Source organism: Temnothorax nylanderi, unplaced genomic scaffold, assembly GCF_030848795.1.
Source record: "Temnothorax nylanderi isolate EJ_2023f unplaced genomic scaffold, tnyl_v1.0 TNYL_tig0017_pilon, whole genome shotgun sequence".
NCBI classification, from domain to species: domain Eukaryota; kingdom Metazoa; phylum Arthropoda; class Insecta; order Hymenoptera; family Formicidae; genus Temnothorax; species Temnothorax nylanderi.
Window position 1 is genome coordinate 1,128,728 of NW_027249079.1, and position 20,753 is coordinate 1,149,480.

A 20,753-nucleotide genomic window follows, 5' to 3' on the forward strand; every position below is an offset into this window, starting at 1 on the left:
CGACGATTGGTCGCTTTCAAAATGTTCAGTGCGCCACGTGCGCCGCGTTCGCCCTCGCGATTGGCTCAGCGCCCAGCCGTCTCGAAAAGGACGATCGATCCTCGTCTCGAACGAGTTGAACGCGCGGAGCGACGGCTGATTTTCGCGTCGCGCGGGCTCGAAGGCTCAGATTTCGTTCCGGCGAGACCGACGCTCGGATAAAACGCGAATCTCGCGGTGACGACTGTGACGAGTCGCGCGACGACAAGCCAGGATTAAAATACAGCGTAGCACGTAACACGTGGGCGCGCGATCGCGGCACGTGGCCTCGACCGCCATTTGCGCATTTTAAACGCAGCCGTTGCCGGCCGTTGGAGCAGCGCCGGACGTAAACACGTGAAAAGCACTTGTCATCGCATTTGAATCCGCGAAACGGACTTGCCTGCCCGTCGCTCGACACCGCGACCGCCGAGTCGGGCAAGAAGAATCTCCTGTCGGTAGATTTTCCATTCGTTCGCGAAACCAGAAACCACGACGCGGACGACGGTCACGGGACGGACGAGCCTGTCTATTTTTAGTGGCGCGATTTTGCAACGTCGTTTTCTTCGACGGGAACAGCTGACCGTGCATAACTTTTTCACCGCGGATCGTCGACCAGGTAATCGCCGTGCGTTTCAGCGTGTTGAATTAACGCGAGGCTTGAAAGTGACGCACCAGTTGCATTCTCTTTCAGGCTTAATCAATTTGCTGCGAAATGGAGAGCAGGCTCCTGCTGGTGACGCTTGTCCTGTCGCTTGAATGTAACGTCGGTAGCGCATCCGTCCTGGACTGGCTGTGGGGAACGAAAGCGAGCGACGGGAAGGATGCGAATGTTCTGGTCGCCGATGGCGTGCCCCTGATCTCGATCCCTTACGAGTCGATGACGGAAGACGAGAAGTTCCTCCAGGAGGCCGCCAAGTTCACGGATATTCAGGTGTCCTCGCCGTTGGAGACGTGTCAGCATAAAGTCGTTATGAAGATCAGGACTACGTGCTCCGACATGACCGAGGAGGAGCTAGCCAAGCTAGGCGTCAATCTCCTTAACTGTCAATCAGCAGTTGAAGGCAGGAAGATGTTCCCCTGCACCGAAGAAATGGTGCGTACTTTTTGTAAAATGCGCAAAAGACTTGTCGTTGTTTTCATTACGCTGAGTCGACGTTCCATTAGTCTCATAAAATCTATACAGGAGTAATTGAATTATATGTATAACGTAGAAAGTATATTTTTTGTTAGATTCTGCGACTTTCTGAGTGCTTGATGTTCCAGCATGCCTAGCAGTGCTTTATTAATTAAAACTTACCGATTTAACATTTGCTAATAACACAAGAGAATAGATTACGTTAGCATTAGAACAGGATATATGTCGGAACCCTTCACGGATTGAGGGGGTAATGCTGTTCAATGCATTCCATGCCTGTTCAAACCTGCACACTTCCCCCTCCCTTTACTCCGGAAGACCTCCCCAAAGCTTATGGTTTCAGTCGCTTAGTGTTCACTGTACTGGCATTCAAATTGCCTTAGCCACAGAATTTATCGCGCAAACTCGATTAAAAAGAATTAGAAATATAAATAATAATTAAAAGTGTACCAAAAAGAGTGTTGAGAGAATATGTGCATGCAACAGAATCACAATTGTGTAACTTTGTTATGTAAGTATAAAAGCATGATTTCTGTTTTTTTATTTTTTTAGTCTCTTAAGCAATGCACAATCGACATGGATGCTGACATGTGGAATGCGTATCACTTAATAAGTAACAGAGCGAGGGCGATTTGTTATGCAGCTCGAAATACACAATTTCGTGCTCTTACAGAGTTAACGGTCAACAAGCTGATGCAGTCTGCACATTCTCAAATTAAGGCGCTGGATTCCTTAAAGGTAGTTATACGTTCCTTCAGCGTGGTTTAACAATTCGTTCTAAATAGAGGCATTATATTAATGTTTATTAAACAGCAAGGCCAGGATCGTCTTGAAGAACAGACAACGGAAGCTCTGTCATCATTAACTGAAGGAAACAATGTGCTTCTGACACAACAAGAGTACTTGAAGGACGCACAAACGACAGCTCACAAGCTTGTAACAACAAATCTAAGAGAGTTGTATAATGAAAAAGCGTTAATACGATCTGGCCACGTTCAACTTGCTGCCATGACAGAAGAAATAAAAAATAAGTTAGGTTAGTAAACTAAACTTTTTATAAATATATTTCTTTTGTACTATTATACATAGAGTGTCCTCTGAATATATTTTACATGTTCTTCAGAAAAGGCGCATAAGGATCTCGAGCAACAGGCCGTCGAACGTGGAGAAAATCATAAGGAGGTATTGCAGGATTTGATTAGCATACAAGAACAAGCGCAAATGATCTGGGAGAAAATCGAGCATAGCACTAATCGCATACTGGAGCATCACGAGGAAACTATCCATCAGTACGAGCAAACGATGCAGATGCTCGCGCAAATTAACGATACCATCCAGTACATTTGGAATCTCACTAATACAATGCGCACAGAAGTAGACCAAAAATTGGGATGGATTACCAACTACATCGGCGATACCGGTATGTCATTACATAAAATATATTTGTCGTACGAGAGAACGATTAAATTTGACAATTACGTGAAAAGATGCAAATTTTGTTAAATTAATTACATTATATTACTTAGTTACGTTGATCGTGTTATGTTGCAAATTCTCGTACAGATTAGAATAAGTGGAGATATATCAATAACGCAACACATCCATACTTACTTCCATATTTTTAGGTGAACAAATGCAAAGAGCGTATCGCACATTTTTACACATCGTGTATATATTAGTGGCGATGATAGTCGCCGCGTTTTTACAAGCGCCGTTTTTAACCAGAGCTACTATCATGGGCGTTGTGCCGGCGAATCTTTTTACCTACTTGAAACACGGCATGGAGGCCTCTTTAGATTTTACATCTATGACGGTGTTAATATTCTTAATCACCGCAAGTGAGTACTATGCATGTCGAAACGCGTGATAAAATGTATCTTAAATAAATATAGAAGGCGAAGAAGTAATCATGATATAAAATACTTTATCTTGTATTACATCAATTTACGTTTGACGCATTTATTTCTTTAACGCAGTGCATTTCGTAATGCTGGGAATACAACGTATGATCGGACCAAACATCTCGGAAGCGAAGACGGAGCTAATTAAGCTGGTCCATCAAAAAGGCCATTCGAATGGCGTTGCGTACGACAATGCACCGTCGTCGCATTCCAATTCCGTGCCGAAAATGCAGCTGCACACGAAATTAATGAGAAATGTGCAGGAATTTTACTATCTCATCGTTTCGCAAATAAATCATTACAGAGGTATTTCTCCGGTTTAAGACTGAAATTGTGCGAAAGAAATCGAGTGATCGCCATAACATCTAATATAATTTTTCCAGGGAAAATTAGTGTTTTGTTAGAGACGATCGCTTCATGGGGTGGACGCAATTTAAATGCGCACGAGGAGCTCTCTTGTTCGTATCAACCATCGAGGAAGAAGCGTGAGGACGTCGTTCGTAACGGATTGCAATTCTCGAGTTTCACGTCGAACGGCCTAATAGAGTGTGATTCTTCTAACGACACCATAGTAACGACACCATGGCAGCGCCAAGACTGTTTTATCATAGGTGATAACAATCATCACTATCCAAACGATTTTAATGATACAGAGAAATCGTTTGAGCATCTTCGGCACAACATGGATCTGCCACGAGCTAAGAGGTAAATAACTTGCAAATCAAAAGTTAAATTATTTTAAAAAAGGATGAATCGCGTAATGTAGCTAAGAAATATTTTTAGTGGTACTCCGACATTGCTGAAATTCCCTTGTATGGGAATAACGAGAAATGGCAGGAGATGTCGGGCATTTGCTTCACCCGGACGGAACTATTGCTACCATCATTCTACGGGCATGTCTGTTAAGAGTGATCATACTGATCATCTTGATTAATCGAAGAAGAATTAATAATTGCGAAATAGTTAGTAGATAATATTTATATATATATATAATAGTTGCTATAAAATTTGCAACGGGTATTTATTTTTTATATATAGTGTACGTTGTATTTTAACGAGAAAGTAATCCCAGAGAAACAAAAACCGTGAGAAAAAAGTTTGGGAAAAGATCATTAATTAAATATGGTTAAATAATTTGTATACATTTTGTAATTTTGTAAATAACGTTTCACGTTCATTCGATAATAATACAACAGTAATCTCAGGTATCACTTTGATCTTGATAATATTTTTGAATATACATGTTTTAATGTTGGTATTAAGTTAATTTATATGACTTGTATTATTTGATTATTGTAATTTAAGTATATTTCTATGTTGAGATACACCACCTGCGAACCTTCAAAAACTGTAAGATGTTTTTAATGGCATTTCGGAACAAATTTCAAGATCAAACTTTCAATAATTTTGACCGTTTGAGCCTGAAAATATACGAACAGTTCAAATTGTTCAATTTGACCTCAAGTCTAAAATGAAACAAACATTTTCTCTCTATAATGAATAATATTTTCGCTTGAATTTCTCTTAATGTCCAAATTATTCCAATAGCTTTGACTTAGTCAAATTGATCGATTATTAGCTCCGAACATTAACATTTTCACTTTGAACTATTCGTACAATTCGATCTCACAATTTATTAACAAATTTTTTGTCTGATCGTTAGTCGAAATATAAGGTTCCTCTCAATGATAAATGTATAATACATATTTGAAAATACGTAATCTCCTATCTTTTCCGTAATAACGGATGATAATAATAATAATTAATTCTGCGTTTAATGTAAATGATATTTAATATTTATAGGTACAATCTACTATTTTATAAGGATATATCGAAGTACAAACTTATGATATAAATGATCTTATAACACTTGTATAAAACTCTGTAATTATAAACATCAATTTTTATTATAGATATAAAAAACTTGTGGTTTTTCAAACTTGCATTGGTTCTCGCCGAAGAATCACAGAAATATATGTATAAATTTTGAGGAATTAATGTATTCTAAATACAATTTCATATATGTGTATTATATTTATAATATTAAATTTATTTTACAAAGTTTATATATACATATAAATTTTGAAATAAATTTATATATATATATATATATATACATGTATACATGTATTCATAAATTTACATTATTATATAAAGTTTGAAAAATCACAAGTAAGTGGCGTAGCTTGTTTCATCAACAGACTGCCATATTGAATTGCGTGCACACAGCATCATTCGTCAGCTCCAGAAATTTCGCGTGTCTGTCGAGACCGGCTCCCACTACCAAATTGTGCAGATTGCAGTAATTCGCGCCGTAATCGAATATCATGAACCATTCGTTTGAAACAGAATCGGCCTAAGATTATGTTTTTGTTAGTCCAACATTCGGCAACTTAGACTTTAATGTTTTACATATAATCGTCGAAAGAAATATTCGACACGTTCTTTAATATAGTCAAAGAACGCGTCGAAGCATTAATGCGATAGTAGTGAGAAATCTCGTGTAATTCAACGCATTATATCTTGTAATATCATTCGTTTTATTACTTTTATTATTTATATAGTAGAATAATTTTCATGTTCAATTAAAAGTTTACCTTAGCAAGGCACGTGTTGTTCATCTCCTCGAAGATGATTTCGATCCTCTCAAGTGACTTCAGATTCGACGTCTTATGCGTCGCTCTGATTACGTTATTCTCCACAGGTATCTTAAGCTATCGTGAGATACAAGTTATATTATTAATACGCGTTTAAAATTCAGATTGTACTCTCACCGTATATAGACAAGCGCCGCTGCGTTGTCGGCAAGTGTTCCAAGAAGACCAATTCGTTATCTGGCGTCGGAATTTCTGCATCACATACGCGCATGGATCGTCAAACTTCCTAGAGTTGAAATATATAATTATCTTTAAAAGATACTTATATTTAATACATACTTATATAATACTTAGCTCGATAAAATATTTAAAAGCCCATAGAAATCGTTTCATCTTTGTATATTTTTATCAGAATTATCATTTTGTTTTAATTTTAGGATTTATAAACTGCGATTTATTTCAACTCTACCCTCTAAGCGCACCCATCTCTCTTTGTAATTTAGTAGTATGTTTGATGTACTAAATTTTTTCCCGTAGAATTATCAGTTCTGACATTTCTACAGACTTGAGTAATAAAATAGCGAGGGCGCGGCGATCCGTTCTCGTGGAAAAGCGCGGATCGTATATTTTTCGGGCGGTGTCGTCCCGGCCAAAGCAAAATATACGAGCCCCACGTCGCGTCGACGATATTGAGTTTCCCTGTGTATATAACGCGTCACGAGAGCGGCGCGGGGACGTCGCTTCAAAAGAAACTTTTCGAAAGCTCTAGTCCTCGTAAAAACGACGCGACGATCATTCGCGTTAGCTATTGCCCTAGGATGAAAGGGACCCGATCTCCCGGTGCTTGAAAGAAAACGATAACGGCAGCTGTGGCGGAATGTAAAATCCGTCCGAAAAGCTCTGGAACCTGTTCGTAAAAATGCCGACATTATTTCGATGGCAAAGTGTTCGGTAATTAGCTTTTGATGAACGGCGCGTCGCTCATTCGCGAAAAAAACGATGAAATTCGGCTGTATGCGATGTTTCTCTGACGATTTTCGAACTTTTAGCCTCTTGAATATCGCAACAACTATGTTTCGGAAGAGTCAAAGTCCCACACAAAAAGTTGCCTGGCAATGAGTTTAAAAAGAGCAGATAACAAGCCAAATGTTACCTATCTGTTTTTTTGAAGCGTGATTTATAATTCCGATTTATCGTTTGTATCTTAATGTGTATATAATTACCATTTAACAATGCAGGAGGCATGCAGAGGATATGGGAACAGCGTCCCGCCGATTACCAAGCACAATAAGATGGCCAGCATCCCAGCGAGGCTGTAACCACAGTACTTGCATCTTCCCTTGGACGACCCGATCGTTAAAATTACCGGAGGCTTGTCGTCCGCTGTGCAAAACAATTAACAAGTAAATCATCAAATGTATTATTTAAAAAAGTCAAAGTATCATCTCGCATATATGTGACAGATGAATAATAAACAAAGAAATTTACAAGGAGAATATATTGAAGGATATTATCTTTACCAGAACGAGACGGTTTGAAGAATTATGAAATGCTCAGTTCTAGAAAATAAAAAATCAACTGAGACAAAACCTAGGAAACGGGGGCTAAGACAGAAAAAGAATAAGACACCGATCTTTGTTCGCTTAAAAATTCGATTTTGCATGAAGCTTTAGTCTCACTTAAAAATGTCGATTGGAGAAACATTTCGACGTGCAAATGAATGCGCACTGCGGTTTTCAAAGAGAATGAAAACGGAAACTAACCGTTTTGTCTCTGTGTGACAGAATCATCTTGCGGCCTTGCCGATTCTCTGGTGGTGTGGCGAAAATAATACGGAGACGAGCCAATCGTCACGTTATCTCCGTGCGCCGACATCCCGGTTCTCCTGACGCTCTTCAACGACCGGACCATATTACAGATCGATCATCTTTCACGAGAGGAGCGGCAGGAAAAAAAGGTACGCTCGTCCTTCCCCGAAATCTGTCTCTACGCTGAAGGCAGACGACTGTCGTCCCGCGTATTTATTACATTGCACGATTGTTTTCACAGAGAACCTTTTATGCGTGGAATCGGTTCTCTCGCACCGCTCGATCCTGTCCGGGAAAGTCCAAGGAAGGCAGTAGAAAAATTAAAAAGCAAACACAGAAAAAAAACGTCCGAAAAGTCCAAGAAAGTTGTTGAGATATCGAAGAAGGCCGCGAATAGAAGAGCTCCTCCGCGGAATTATATCAGTAACACGCACTTAACGGCAGCTTCCCACGCGCGTAGATCGGTTGACTTTTTTTTTCTTATAAACCTTTTTTTACGACATCCCGATGACGCACGATGGACTTCCCTAATGAATACTATCCACTAAAACGCGTACCATAAATGTACCCGGTCTGGCTACTACGCTTTTTTTTTCTTTCCCTCTGTTCTTTACTCTCGTTACAAATAGTCATGCATCAACTCTTTGACTTCGAAGACGCGCGCGATTGGACATAATATTGAAAAAATTACATGATAAGAATAATTAATATATTTAATAAATTAAGAAAGATATTTAAACAAATGTTTAAGTTTGAAAATTAAAATGCAATGCTTCATTTTCCAAGATAATTGCCGGTTTAATTCAACTATTTTTTCAGAACGCTGACGCGAATTTTTTTATTATGGCGAATTGTATCGGAGTCGTGGTTTAAAATGTCGCCGGTCATGTCTTGCGGCGTGGAAAGACATCACGGTTGTATACGAGACGAGAGGAGACGACTTGACAGCTGGCGGTGACGAGAGATCCGGTTCACACGACGTCCCTCCCTCTTCTCGTCTTCACGAGAAGGCCAGGAGCTTCGCGAAGAAACCGAGTCTTCTTGTAATTCTCCATTCTTTTTGCGCTTTTGTTTATCCGTCGCGCAAATGCAGGGAGTTACTCTCAAATTTTGCAGCTTTAAAATGCATCTTTTTTCCCCGCAACCCTCGGTATATCATGAGAGATACTCGTGTATTTCTGTAATTCACGGATATGAATCAATATTGCTAATACGGTAGGAGTAACAGAGCTAGTAAACAGAAAGACACTGTTCTCCATTCATTCCTCTTCTCTGGTGACCCACATTCGCAGAAGTATTATATATCCCACCTCTTCTGCGTTCTTCCTTTTTCTTGTCGCGATCGTATTGCCATTAATTATTATATCTTAAAAATCTAAATTTTTTAAAATTGTCAACGACCAAGTTGAAATATAATTAGGAACAAAGTAGAACAAATTAAGAGACTGCAATTTACAATATATTATGACGTAAATTTTTGCATAACTTCTTCATTGCTTACACAACTTTCACGATAGAGTCTATAGTTGCTTCTCGTCGGCTCGTTCTCTCGCGAACCAATCGGCGCGCGAGTCGAGGAGGAAATAGACGATACGACGGTGACGACGGGCGTCCCGACGCTTCGCGTCGACGTTAGATTCCATTTTACCCTTCCGCTCGCGCCCGCCGTCGTCGTGATGCTCCTTTTCGCGGCACGTCCGTCGCTCTCTCGTCCACGTGCAACTTGACAGCCATAAAGACGGGCCGCTCCACCGACATCTGGCTTGACGCGCGCACTTTGTAGTCTCCTACCTATGCGTAAAAGGAGTCTCACGTCATCGTCAGCCTTTGCCGGCGCACGGAGATTGACAGGGCGAATCGTTGACGCCCTTCCAGGAGCCTCCGCGAAAGATATACAGAGTATCCCAAGACGTTACGCCGCGATGACCTTTGTCCGCGTTCGCGAATCCTTCGATCTTGACTTTGAATTGGATTTTCCCCCTTAATAAGAATTTTTGTGAAACGTATTGTGAGTTAAAAAAGAAGATGGGAAATATATAAGTTCTGTAAAGACCAAAATGAGAGACTAGAAAAAAATCGAGCGTTTATTTATATTTTTATTTTTTAATCCTCTTTTGTTAAAAATTAATTTATTAATTAATGATTACTTATAACGTATAATTAATTAATTAAAATTTTATTTTGCTGAACAAATAAATAGAAAAATGGAGTAAAGGAAAGCTTAAATATTTTATGAATAAATTTCTGACTTCAAGAGTTACCATAATTCCAGAAAATAGATTCTTATCGATGTCATCTAATTTTTCGCCTATTTTTTACAGGGTTGAAGGACCGGATGGCCGCCTTTGAGGGTCGGCGAGAGCGGTTCTTTTGGAGTTTCCGATAAAATGGAATCAGACGCGTAGCGGAAGAAACGAAAGAAGGGATTCCTGCACACGGGACTCTCCCTAGAAATTTATAATTCGAACCGCCTGTCGGCAGCTAATTTCCTGTTCGGGGAGGCGTGTCTACGGCCATAACGCTTTCTCGCGGTTAACCTGGACGGTTGAGAATCTCCGATGATTCGGTCGAGGGAGAAGAACGAAGAGAGGGCGAGAGAAAGAGAGAGATAGGAAAGGAAAGCTGCATGAACTCGTGATCTTTCCCTCTCTTCTCTTCGCACTTTTTTCGGAAACGGTGGTCGCAAAGCAGCTGCTAGCTGCTTCAAGCTGTACGAAGAAATGATAATGAAATGACAAACGTCGCCGCAGTCGTTAAGAAGAGCGGCACTTAGCGGTCCCTTTATTTAATACTTTAAAGGTATGTCCGCATATTCCGTTCACATCTCTCTTTTCTCTACGCAAAGATTAATACAACGAAAATTTTATTTAATAGAATACCTTGGGTTGATAATTAAGCGCGCCTCAATTAAAACAACAATTAGAACATAGACGTAAGCGAAGATTTCGATGCATGATTCTATCCTGATATTGAGAGGCTTAATTAAAGTGATTTTTCAATTAAGCGTTATGACACTCGCTGCTAATTGCGCGAGTTTGATAGAATCGAACACACACACAGTCAATTTATTTCACGAACATGTAACGCAGAAATAAACGTTCTCCACGTGGAGGAAAGGAGGTCGCTCTCTCTTCATTAACACATACTTCATCGGTGACGCTTAATGAATCGGGCGTTCATATATCAGCTCGCAACAACTCGCGCAGTGTTTTTTCAAGAGGCTCAATTTATCTGCGTTGAAGTGCGACGGGGGTGGAGGAGAGAGGGAGAAAGAGAGAGAGAGCGAGAGAGAGAAAACCATTCCATGAGGAAACCATTTTCGGTGTCCAAATAAGAGGGTGTCATCCGCGACATTGGCTGGCTCCCTCAAGCCTTTCCGCGGGCCAATCGCAAGTCGGCACCGGCAATAACCCTTTTTTTCTTTCGATGGATGTCTTCCCCCTCCTCGGAAAGACGAGGGGTGACTTTTTTTTGTGCCCGGAATCCGCAACGAGGGAGTTTCGACGATCGCATGACGGTCGTGTGACCCTTTTCTCGCGCATCCCTCGCGGGAGCGAGGCTGGTCCATCTTTTTTTCTTCATCCCCGTTTTCTTCTTCGTCCCTCTTTGACGGAAACGACGGATACGCAATCGGGGGCGGCGCTTCGGTTTGTCCAAACGAGCCGCCGCCGTCGTCGTCTCTCAGTCGCGATCCTCGCACCGTACTTCCGGTAGAAGGCTGTGGCGTACAATTTTTTGGAATGTTCCAACGCGTCGTAAATTATCCGTTGTAAATTGTCCCGCACGAAAAGGGGACGAGGCCCACTGATTTATCCCGACTGCGCGAAATGCAGCTCAACCGAGTTGCATGTTTTCTAAAATCAAAGATTTTGTTTTATTAAAATTTTAGGAGTCTAGATATTATATGCATTTATAAAAAATATATATATTTTTGCCTGTTTTTATATTTTTACAAGTTTCTAAAAATAATTTAATAGAATTGACGTTCTCTTTGACATATCTTAAAATATTAACAAAAAGCACACAACGTTGACACACCAGATTTATACATAAAAAATTCCTGCACATATATTCTTTTTATGTGCGAGTATATTTGTCTTAACGATTGCGCGGAAAGCGCGGTCCCGAACTTATATTCGGCGAACGGTTCCGGTCCGCCGACCGCGCCGATTTCTCGCCGGTTCTCGCGCGTGTCCTTTTTGTTCCCCACAACGAAAACGCGTGTAAGCTTTCCTTGGCACCGTCGAGCGCGTCGACGCTGTCGACGGGACGCGTCGAGCGCGCCTATTAGTGGCTTTCGCGGTATCGTAAAGTAAATCCCAGGGAAAAAGAAGTCGCGGGTTCACTCTTTACGATCACATCGTTCGCGCGGGCGCCGATACGGCCCCGCTGATAGCCGTGGAATTTTACAGCTTCCACGTTCCGATCTATTTTAACGGCAGCGATGGCTTTATCGCTCTGTCGCGCATATCTTTCGATATCGGTTCGAGTCAATCGCGAGGTAAAGTATTTATCGTCGAGTTTGATAGCGTCGGGTGTAAAGTCCGGACTTTTGCAGAACGGTCGATTTTCGGATCTTACTAAGATTCCTCTCGTTTCTTCCGAGAAACTCCGTCAGCTTCTAATATTTGCATCTATGATTGACCTACATCCTTTAGATATATTTTGCGACTATTGTACAGTATGATATTTAGAAACCAGACGGTTAATTAAGTCAGTCCTTTAGTTTAAATTGAAACGACAGGAGCGCGAGACCGCCGGTCGCGTTTGAGGAATTTTCATTCACGGATCGTACGTTAGCCGTCGTCGCCGCCGACTGAACGGACGCGACGGGGGTTGCGCGACACTTTTCTGGCAGGAAACGTAATATCTCGGGGTGGATGCGGGGAGATACGCTCGATTATACGGAGCTTTCTGTCGCGCCGGCGCCAGCGGGGCGAGGGCGATTCTCCTTCTCGAACGAATACTAAAATCATCCACCGTGTGCCAAATTTCGAAGCCGAAAGGAGCCGGCCGCAGGCCCGACGGTCTCTCGTTACACATCCGTGGCCACGGCGCATTTAGCGCGGCTGCAACAAAGTCACGAGGGGCACGAGAAAACGAGAACTCAACGCGTCTAGGTACTTCGCGAAAACTCAGATTGAAATTATACATCCAGCGCGCGGAAGAAATGACAGATTTATTTTAAAAAATTTATTTAGATTTATTACAAGAAACTAAAACAGGAATAGCTAAAATTAAAATTGAAATGTTAAAAGTATATTTTAAATTTTAATTTTAATTTTAGTTCTTTCAATAAATTAGATTTATAAATTTGAATTATATTATATATATATATATTTATAACGTTAACGTTTCCAAAAATTGCCGACATAATGTATGCAATAATAATATACTAGTTACATTGCTAAAAAATTGACGTTTGTAAAGGACATTTTAGAAACGTATATTTTAACATTGGCGATAATTATAATATTTTGCATAAATCCGCGCGCTCGAAAACAGAATGCAAAACGTCGCTCACGGTGATCGCTCGTACCTCGTGTTCCTATAAATTCTCGCAAATTATAATGGGCATGAGGCCACTTAGGCCGACGGCGGCCAACAGCTGTTTCGGTGTCGACGAGACGCGGCAGCCGGTAGCGCCTGTCCTCCTCGTGTGATCCTCCAGCTCTCTGTAACCCAGCCAGCTTCATGCACCAAATGTGCAAGTGCGGTGCGTCTCGTCGGTGACACCTGCTTACAGATGTTCCAGATACCGTAAAACGATGCCGCAGCCGCGCCTCCGAACGGTGCTGCGATCAGCCCCGCATAATTCACGATCGTTCAGCACCTCTCCTGTAAATCTCTGTAGCTCCCTCGCTTGCCAACACATTACGCGAAAGGGTGCATTCGTAAAATATGTCATTTTCTGGCAATTCAATCTGATAACGTTATTTTTAAACATATTCCTATAATTTATCTATATCTGTATATTCATATAATATATCTAAAAATATATTCCTTTCAAAATACTTTCGTTTTATGATAAGCCATATACGTACATGTATGTTCACGAGATACATCTTTTCTTAAATATTATGATATCTTTTTTAGCGTAATTTTAATAGCACAACTATTAAATACTGAAATATGCACACAGTTGTTTAGGTTTACAAAAGGTGACACTAATTTTTACATTTTTTCAAATAAACAGAAGAGAAGCTATGGCGCTGAAGACACCATAGCTAAAGGTGGAGCTACAGGTAAACCGGCAAGTAGGCGCACCTGGCCGATCAGAATAAAAGAAGAGGAGGTATCAAAAATGGCGCAGTCGTCGAGTTCTCAAATGAAACTCGACTGAAACTCATCGTTTGATGCAATTTGAGCGGCCCGGAAATATTTTTCGCTCTTTGCTATTATTGTATACGAGATCATGTGAGCCAAGCGCTTCCCTCGCGCTCCAACCTTTTATTTAATCGTTCATTTTCATTTTTCAGCTTGACTCCATTTTCCATCGAGGCCCGTAGATCAGTTTCTCGTGCTCATTCCTGGTACGCCGGCAGAAGAAAGATTGCGTTTCGCTCATTCGTTCGTGCGCAGCCGGGGGAACATCCTGAAAAAGCAGCGATTAATCTTTCATCGAGAGCAGCTCCGGTGTCCCTACTGTGGATCCGTCGGGGTTCCAGTAGCAAAAAGGAAAAAAATAGGGGGCACGCTTCCTTGATACGTGGAAAAGTGTCGCGTGTTCTCGCGGCGGTCGTCCTCGTGTTCCGGGAACCCCAGGATCATTTGTTGCCGGACAACTCGACCTTCGACCTACGGAGGGCCGAAAAACCGGCGGCGCGAAGTCACCGGAGCACGCATAGAAAAAAATGTACCCCGATACCGTCATTTACCGGCTTTGTCCTCGGACCGCCGCCAAGGAAGCGACTTCTTCGAGGCGGAGCTCGGAGCTTAGTCCTGAAGAACAGTTGGCGAATCTTTGCGACGGTATCCGCGCCGGTGATTTATGAGCATCGAGGTCGTGTTCCGAGGGACGACGACTGGCAAATCCGACCCTAGCTTTGTCCCGGCACAAGAGACGATATATTTACGCGCTTTCTGGTACTCTCATTTCCCTCGATCCTTAATTATTGGTTTTCACGGCAGGGTGGACACGGCGCAGGGAACGTTACTTTTCATGTGTAAAATATTGTAAGAAAATTTTTAGTTAGTTTTAGTTTTTTTATTATTATATACCTATATACAAGCTTCTGCCTATAATATATATCTACATGTTCTGTGACATATCTGCCAGAATTTTGCCTACGAATTTCTCAGTTTAAGTCGTGCACTAGAATCTGATTCTCATTAATAAATAATTAATAATTTTCTAGTTTTTATGGTTCATTCGAGATCAAACCTCGGTCTCTCGCGTCGTGTAGACCACTGGCAGGATGGTGGCGAACGAAGGGCGAAGGGCTGAAGCGTTATAAAAACGAGTTCGCCACACACCGAGCCGTAACGTCTATTAAGAGCCGGCATCTTCGATCTGTTAGGGCACAGGGCGGACAAAAAAGGTCCCGCGGGATGCACCCGATCCCGCCGCCATTTCTGCCGTCGTGTCCGCGATGGCGGGGGAGCTTAAAACACTCGAATTAACGCGTCTTCAGGGGGGTATAAGACCTACGTCAATGGGTCATGGGGTCCGTGGGCCGCGACGGTTGCGACCGTCAACTGTCGACAAAAAAGGGGCCTCACGGACAGTCCCGTGGGCCTGTCGGGCTCCCTCAGCTGGAGGTCCCATCCGCGTGAGTTTCCAAATCCCCTCTCCGTTAATATTCATTACAAATATTTTTTTTTTATAATGTAATTAAAACTGTTATTATATAAATTATTCTCAAATTGCATATTCCATCCGTGTTGATACATTTGTTACGTCAATTTTCATATAATATTTCGTACGGTATTACACGAAGTATTTCTCTTACGTCGGAGACGGCGATTACATAAGCGTTTATATTTAAACATGTTTATCATTTATCGAATAAATCTATATGATTTCAGTTTCTCGTTTTCCGCTCGTTATTCTTTTTCCTTCACTTGATTTTCACTCGAGAAAAGGAAACTCGTGTTTCTGAGAAGATATATCTTTGAAGATTCAGATTTAAGGGATAAAACATATGTATATATATATTTATCTTTGTTGTTTTTCATGTATAAGGTCACTGTTATTCTTCCATTCGCTTCCACGTAGGTTCATGCCCGAACTCAACCGTCAAAGGTTCGGGATAGCATCTGAGGGACGAAGGAAGACAGATTGCAATACCTAGATTAGGTATTGTCCTTTATTTATACTTTTTAAGAAGTTTATCGCAATCTTCGGATTTTCAATATATTTTTTTAAAAAGCGTCTTATCCCAAGATTTCTATTCGTGAGATCATGTTCGGAAAACTAACGCGAGATGAAGTAACTACTTCCGTAAACAGTTTGAGGGATAACAAACGGACAGCAATTCCCTGGAGGAGAACGAGAGGCTCGTAATTCGATTCTCTATACCTGAACCGGATGATATTTTACAATCTTACAATTTTTGAATCACAGTCTTCGAGGTATCAGCCAACTTTACGTTATCATCCGTAGAAAATTCGTTCGTTTCGTTATTCCTTAGGCAAACGTGACGACTTTTAGTTTCGATAGGTCGGAGACTCCAGAATAGGAAATCTTTATACCCCTTGTAGAGCAGGGTCTAATGAAACGCGTAATTTTCTTCCCATGCACCTTATTAAAGAGACGTCTGGCAAACACATGTTCGTCCGCATTTTATTCGATACGACAAAAACAAAGCCCTCGTACGGGATGTGACATTGGCCGCGAGACAACGGCGAAATCTAAACTTTGCTAATCCGACGAAAGGCTTAACCACAAGACTGTTTAAAGATTACGAACAGGATTGCGAAAACAGAAAAGGGTATGCGTAATGAACCAAGGGATGAATCACGTTCTTGACATGAAACGATAAACTGATGAGACCCTAATTAAGATTTTTTGATGTAAAATTACAAAAGTGAAAAATGATCTCATTAGGCTAAATAAATAGCGAAGAATTCCCTTCAGCTATTGTGTTATACCGCAAAGGGAGCGAATTTTATAACGTGCATGTTAATATCTATATTATTACATTTAAATTAAATCAACTGTGTGAAAATTTTATTCGTATATTAACACTAGAGGAGAGAGAGCTTTAAAGGATATTTGCGGGAACGGATGAAGGAAAGAGATTCGCTTGATTCTCGAAGTCTACCTTCCTCCACCGTCATCCTTCATCGCCGTCACCGTCAATCGTTTCTCGTCACCGTCATCGTCGTCGTCGAGCACGCGGTTTCCCAAGAGGGAAGGGACCACCCTCGTCGTCCGCGACGCAAATATCGCGTCGATTATTCGGCGATATTCAAGGCGGCCGTAATATCGTGCGATACCCCGAAGTCGTAAAGTTCATGGAGTCTGTGAAAGGATCGGAATAAGCTCCTTTGTGATAACGCAGCCGCGTGCTTTGATTTTCGACGACGCGACGTGTCGTCACTTTTTCTCCTTCTCTTAAATTTACCTTAATTTTGCGGTTACCATTTATGATATTAAAACATTTAGATACATATTGTAACTTTATTTGACTCAAATTTCAGAATTCTGAATTGAATAATTAATGTAATAAGAAAAGGTCTAATAAGAATTACGACCGATTCTGATTAATTTTATCCATTGTATTTATCGTACAATGTATATGTAAACAATCTTACTTTTTTAAATTAAATATTTCACATGATACAAACGATTTATCTAATAAAACATTACATCATGATTATGTTAATTATTCCTAACAATTAATTATCGTAACTGTCGTAATATACAACTGGGAAAAAGAAAGGAGTAAACCGGACTATGCTAATGCGTCAGTCACGTATCTATAATAAAAATAATAATTTTTAAAGAGTTTTTCGTTAAAAGATAAATATTATTTTAGGGATTTCTAGATAAATATTACTTTAGGGATTTATCTTAGCTTCGAAACTAAATTAGGGAGGGATTATTAAAAGAATTTTAAATAGTCTCACGAAGATCTTTCTGCGGATACATAATTCATATACAGCAACTGCTCTTGTGTTTTGAAAGGAATTAAGAATAACAATATCAGGAGAAAAATCTGAAGAAAATAAAGGATGTAGTGAGAAATATTATATCGAAATGTTAAAGTCAGATTTGGAACACAGTCGTTATCGTGGGTGAAATTTTCTACAAACAGAATCTACTGTGTTGTAATATAAAGACAGACTGACAACGATAAAGAAAAACTATCTGCGCTTTATTATCTGATCTATGTTCTAAAATTTCTATATCCGGTAGGATTCTTTCAGAACTTCCTATTCTGAGTGTAAATATAAGAAAGATTTTTCAACCTACCGCAAGGAATTACATAGAAACAAAATTTTTCTCGATGCAAACAAAAATTAAATGTTAATAATTATAAAATTTATTTTACAATAGATTTATAATTATTCATTTTTTTATAGCATTATGCTATTACTATTACACTATATTAACTCCTTGATACACACAACTGTCAAAATATACGATGACAGCTGCAAATGAAGTAAAGCGCAGCGAGAGAACCAATCGGTATCGCGGAAAAGCGACATCTCTTTTTTAGATATGGATGGATGGATGGAATGGATGGATGGAAAGATTAAATGTAATAATTAAGAAATCATTAAGTAATACATGTATACGCAATAGAATAATCTGCAATTTTTAAATATAACGAAATATGCGACTTTGATGCAATTATCTAAGGTTTCAGTAAAAAAGTTAACGTATTTCATTGAAAACTTGTACTAACAACCTGAAAAGAATTTTGTCACGTTCGAATACAGTAATACCATCTGTTCGCAAAAGATAAAAGTACATTTATTGGGTAGATTGCCTTGCAGGTTATTCTTGTAATTTAAATCATGATAATTTACAGTTGGTATAAACAAATGCACCGTTAAACAATCTGGGTGAAGCATGGGGGAAACATGGTCAACACATTTTTCTAATTTATATAAAAAGTTCGACATATGTTCAGCTGACGGTGAAATGTCATGGACAAAAGTGGAAAAGTCCGAAACAGGTAGCGCTTCTTGTCAAGCATCGTCAGTTAGCTACGCTATCTTTGTAAGGGCCAAAGCACATATGACAGTCGTAGTCGTGGACGTAAGTAACGTACAAGCTTTGGCGGATCCTGATCTGTCAGGTCGGGGACTACGACCGTCGTATATCGCTACGCCATGTTATGTGCTTTGGCCCTAACGAGTACATAGACACGGAGTTAAACTTCTATACCTCGAAAGAGATATTGAAATATTTATAATTCATCCCTTCCCCCTCTTCCCGCTCGATATTATTCTATTCCACGAAAATACGAGAAAAAATTATCTTATACGATTTTATGTTCTCGAAATGATTAACAGAATTCCCAAAAATATGAAATTATTATTTGCGTAAAAGCTGTAGTCGCTTGAGGGAACACTTGTGTCGCGATCGCTTTCGAAGACGACGACGATAGTTCCTTATTTTCTATGCAAAGAGTACAAGTAGGAGGTACTAGAGATAGGAGGCAGTCCCGAGAGTCGCCATGATCGGGGTTGTATAAGAGATACCTGTTGCTATTCGAGAATCCTCACGTTCTCACCTGCCGGTGCAATGGCTGCAGCAGATCGCCATTTTTTTCCGGCTCGTTACCTTTGAACGGTATATATATTTTACTACTGACAGATTATTTCGTTTATGAAAATATCGCGTTTCATCACGATTACATTTTTAGCTTCTTCCTCTCTAGACCCATCCAAAATTATTTCCATAATTATATTAATAATTCCGTTAATAATATCACGAATATTAACGATCGCTTCACCGGTGCGCAGCCACGTTTCTAAAATGGTGTAGAAGTAAGAAGCAAAAGTAGTTTAGTTATAATATCATTAATATATTAATAATCTACATATATATATAATTCAAAGTTACGACTGACTCATCAACGCCCAGGCGTCCAGCCCAAACCCTTAAACCTAGAAACATGAAATTCGGGGAGTATATTCCTTCCATGACGTAAACACCCACTAAGAAGGGATTTTTAGAAATTCGACTCCTAACGGGGTGAAAAGGGGTAAAATGTGTATTACCGTAGCGAAGCACGGGTATCAAGCTAGTTATTAAATAATTTTATAACTGGTACTGTGAATTTACGTTTCACTTGTTTCTCGCACCGTTTTACTGGAACGGAAACGTATCGTTCATATCGTAAACCTGTCCGATGTCCAGCCATGGGCTAACATTATTATCGTCTACGTTGCATCAGAGTTAGAGAGTTAGAGAGTCAGTGCGTGTTATAAAATCCCTTTACGAGTCGTGCTGGCAGATATTTGTACGTTTGCGACAGAGCTGGAGGTTACAACATATACCTAACATATGTTGAACATGAATTAGGTAGTGCTTGGAGAAGAACAGTATAATAAAAGAAAATATAGTCTATGGACGTTGCAAAAGGACATTTCATTGTATCTGTCACGTACGGTTAATAGATAGATTTATTGGTGAATATTTAACGGGATGATTTATGAAAAAATGTCGGAAATCACATTAAAAAAGGTAGAAAACTTAATGCAAAATTGATGTCTTTCGAGGTGTCGCTATGCAAAAAATTCGAAAGTCTCTTGCTGGTTCTCAATGGTAAATTGCGAACGGCTTCTATCTAAATAAAATTACTTCATACTTTAATTTAATTCGTCATTGAATTAGTAAGAACGAGAAGAATTTCATTTCCATGAAAATCACGCTTTGCTCGCTCTCGTTTACCTCTCGATCTTCGATAACAAAATATTTCACTGACAGGTCTAGCAAGCTAGTTGTTAAGAACGAGGAGGACTTTATTTCTGCTAAACTGGCGTTGCTATTAATGCTTCCGAGTGCTCGTTCTCATTGATGTCAATCGTCAACTCACTTACTCGCAGGTGATAATTCCGTGCGGTATAGCGTAAGGTGCTCCACGTGTTCGCGACTCTCGGCTGGTGAATCTAGATTTACGAGTCACGAGTACGCGTGGCGGTGCGACATATGTTCCCACACATGTGGGACGTATGATACGAGTTACGCGGGGCGCCATTTGGTTGGACTAGGTGTATCTCTCGCAAGGTCGCATTGCCGAGCCTCGGTAGACGACCGAGGCGGTACGGTTGCTGAAGCATATCTCCTCCCGGGGATGATACTGCTCTGAAGAGCTATCATTGCTTCGAA

General features: G+C 40.4%; 2 protein-coding genes across 3 annotated transcripts; one reads left to right on the forward strand and one right to left on the reverse strand.

Annotated features, from left to right (window-relative positions):
- Window positions 1-90: 90 nt before the first annotated feature.
- LOC139768657 (protein brambleberry-like) lies at window positions 91-14,819 on the forward strand. Of its 2 annotated transcripts, XR_011717409.1 has the most exons (13): window positions 91-637; window positions 713-1,114; window positions 1,709-1,894; window positions 1,970-2,192; window positions 2,280-2,576; window positions 2,782-2,994; window positions 3,133-3,363; window positions 3,441-3,762; window positions 3,841-4,019; window positions 6,893-7,057; window positions 7,439-7,611; window positions 9,784-10,261; window positions 13,659-14,819. XR_011717409.1 is itself a non-coding variant. In XM_071699069.1 (9 exons), exons 2-9 carry the CDS (start codon window positions 734-736, stop codon window positions 3,989-3,991), a joined length of 2,004 nt encoding a protein of 667 aa, XP_071555170.1. In that variant the 5' UTR covers window positions 91-637; window positions 713-733; the 3' UTR covers window positions 3,992-5,662. The 2 variants fall into 2 exon arrangements, 1 of the variants encoding a protein (XP_071555170.1); XM_071699069.1 differs by lacking the exons at window positions 6,893-7,057; window positions 7,439-7,611; window positions 9,784-10,261; window positions 13,659-14,819 and having other exon boundaries at window positions 3,841-5,662.
- Window positions 5,252-7,565, reverse strand: LOC139768587 (uncharacterized). The gene is made up of 5 exons (XM_071698914.1): window positions 7,418-7,565; window positions 6,878-7,037; window positions 5,826-5,940; window positions 5,655-5,771; window positions 5,252-5,413 (listed from the first exon to the last, which is right to left on the reverse strand). Exons 1-5 carry the CDS (start codon window positions 7,563-7,565, stop codon window positions 5,252-5,254), a joined length of 702 nt encoding a protein of 233 aa, XP_071555015.1.
- Window positions 14,820-20,753: the final 5,934 nt, after the last annotated feature.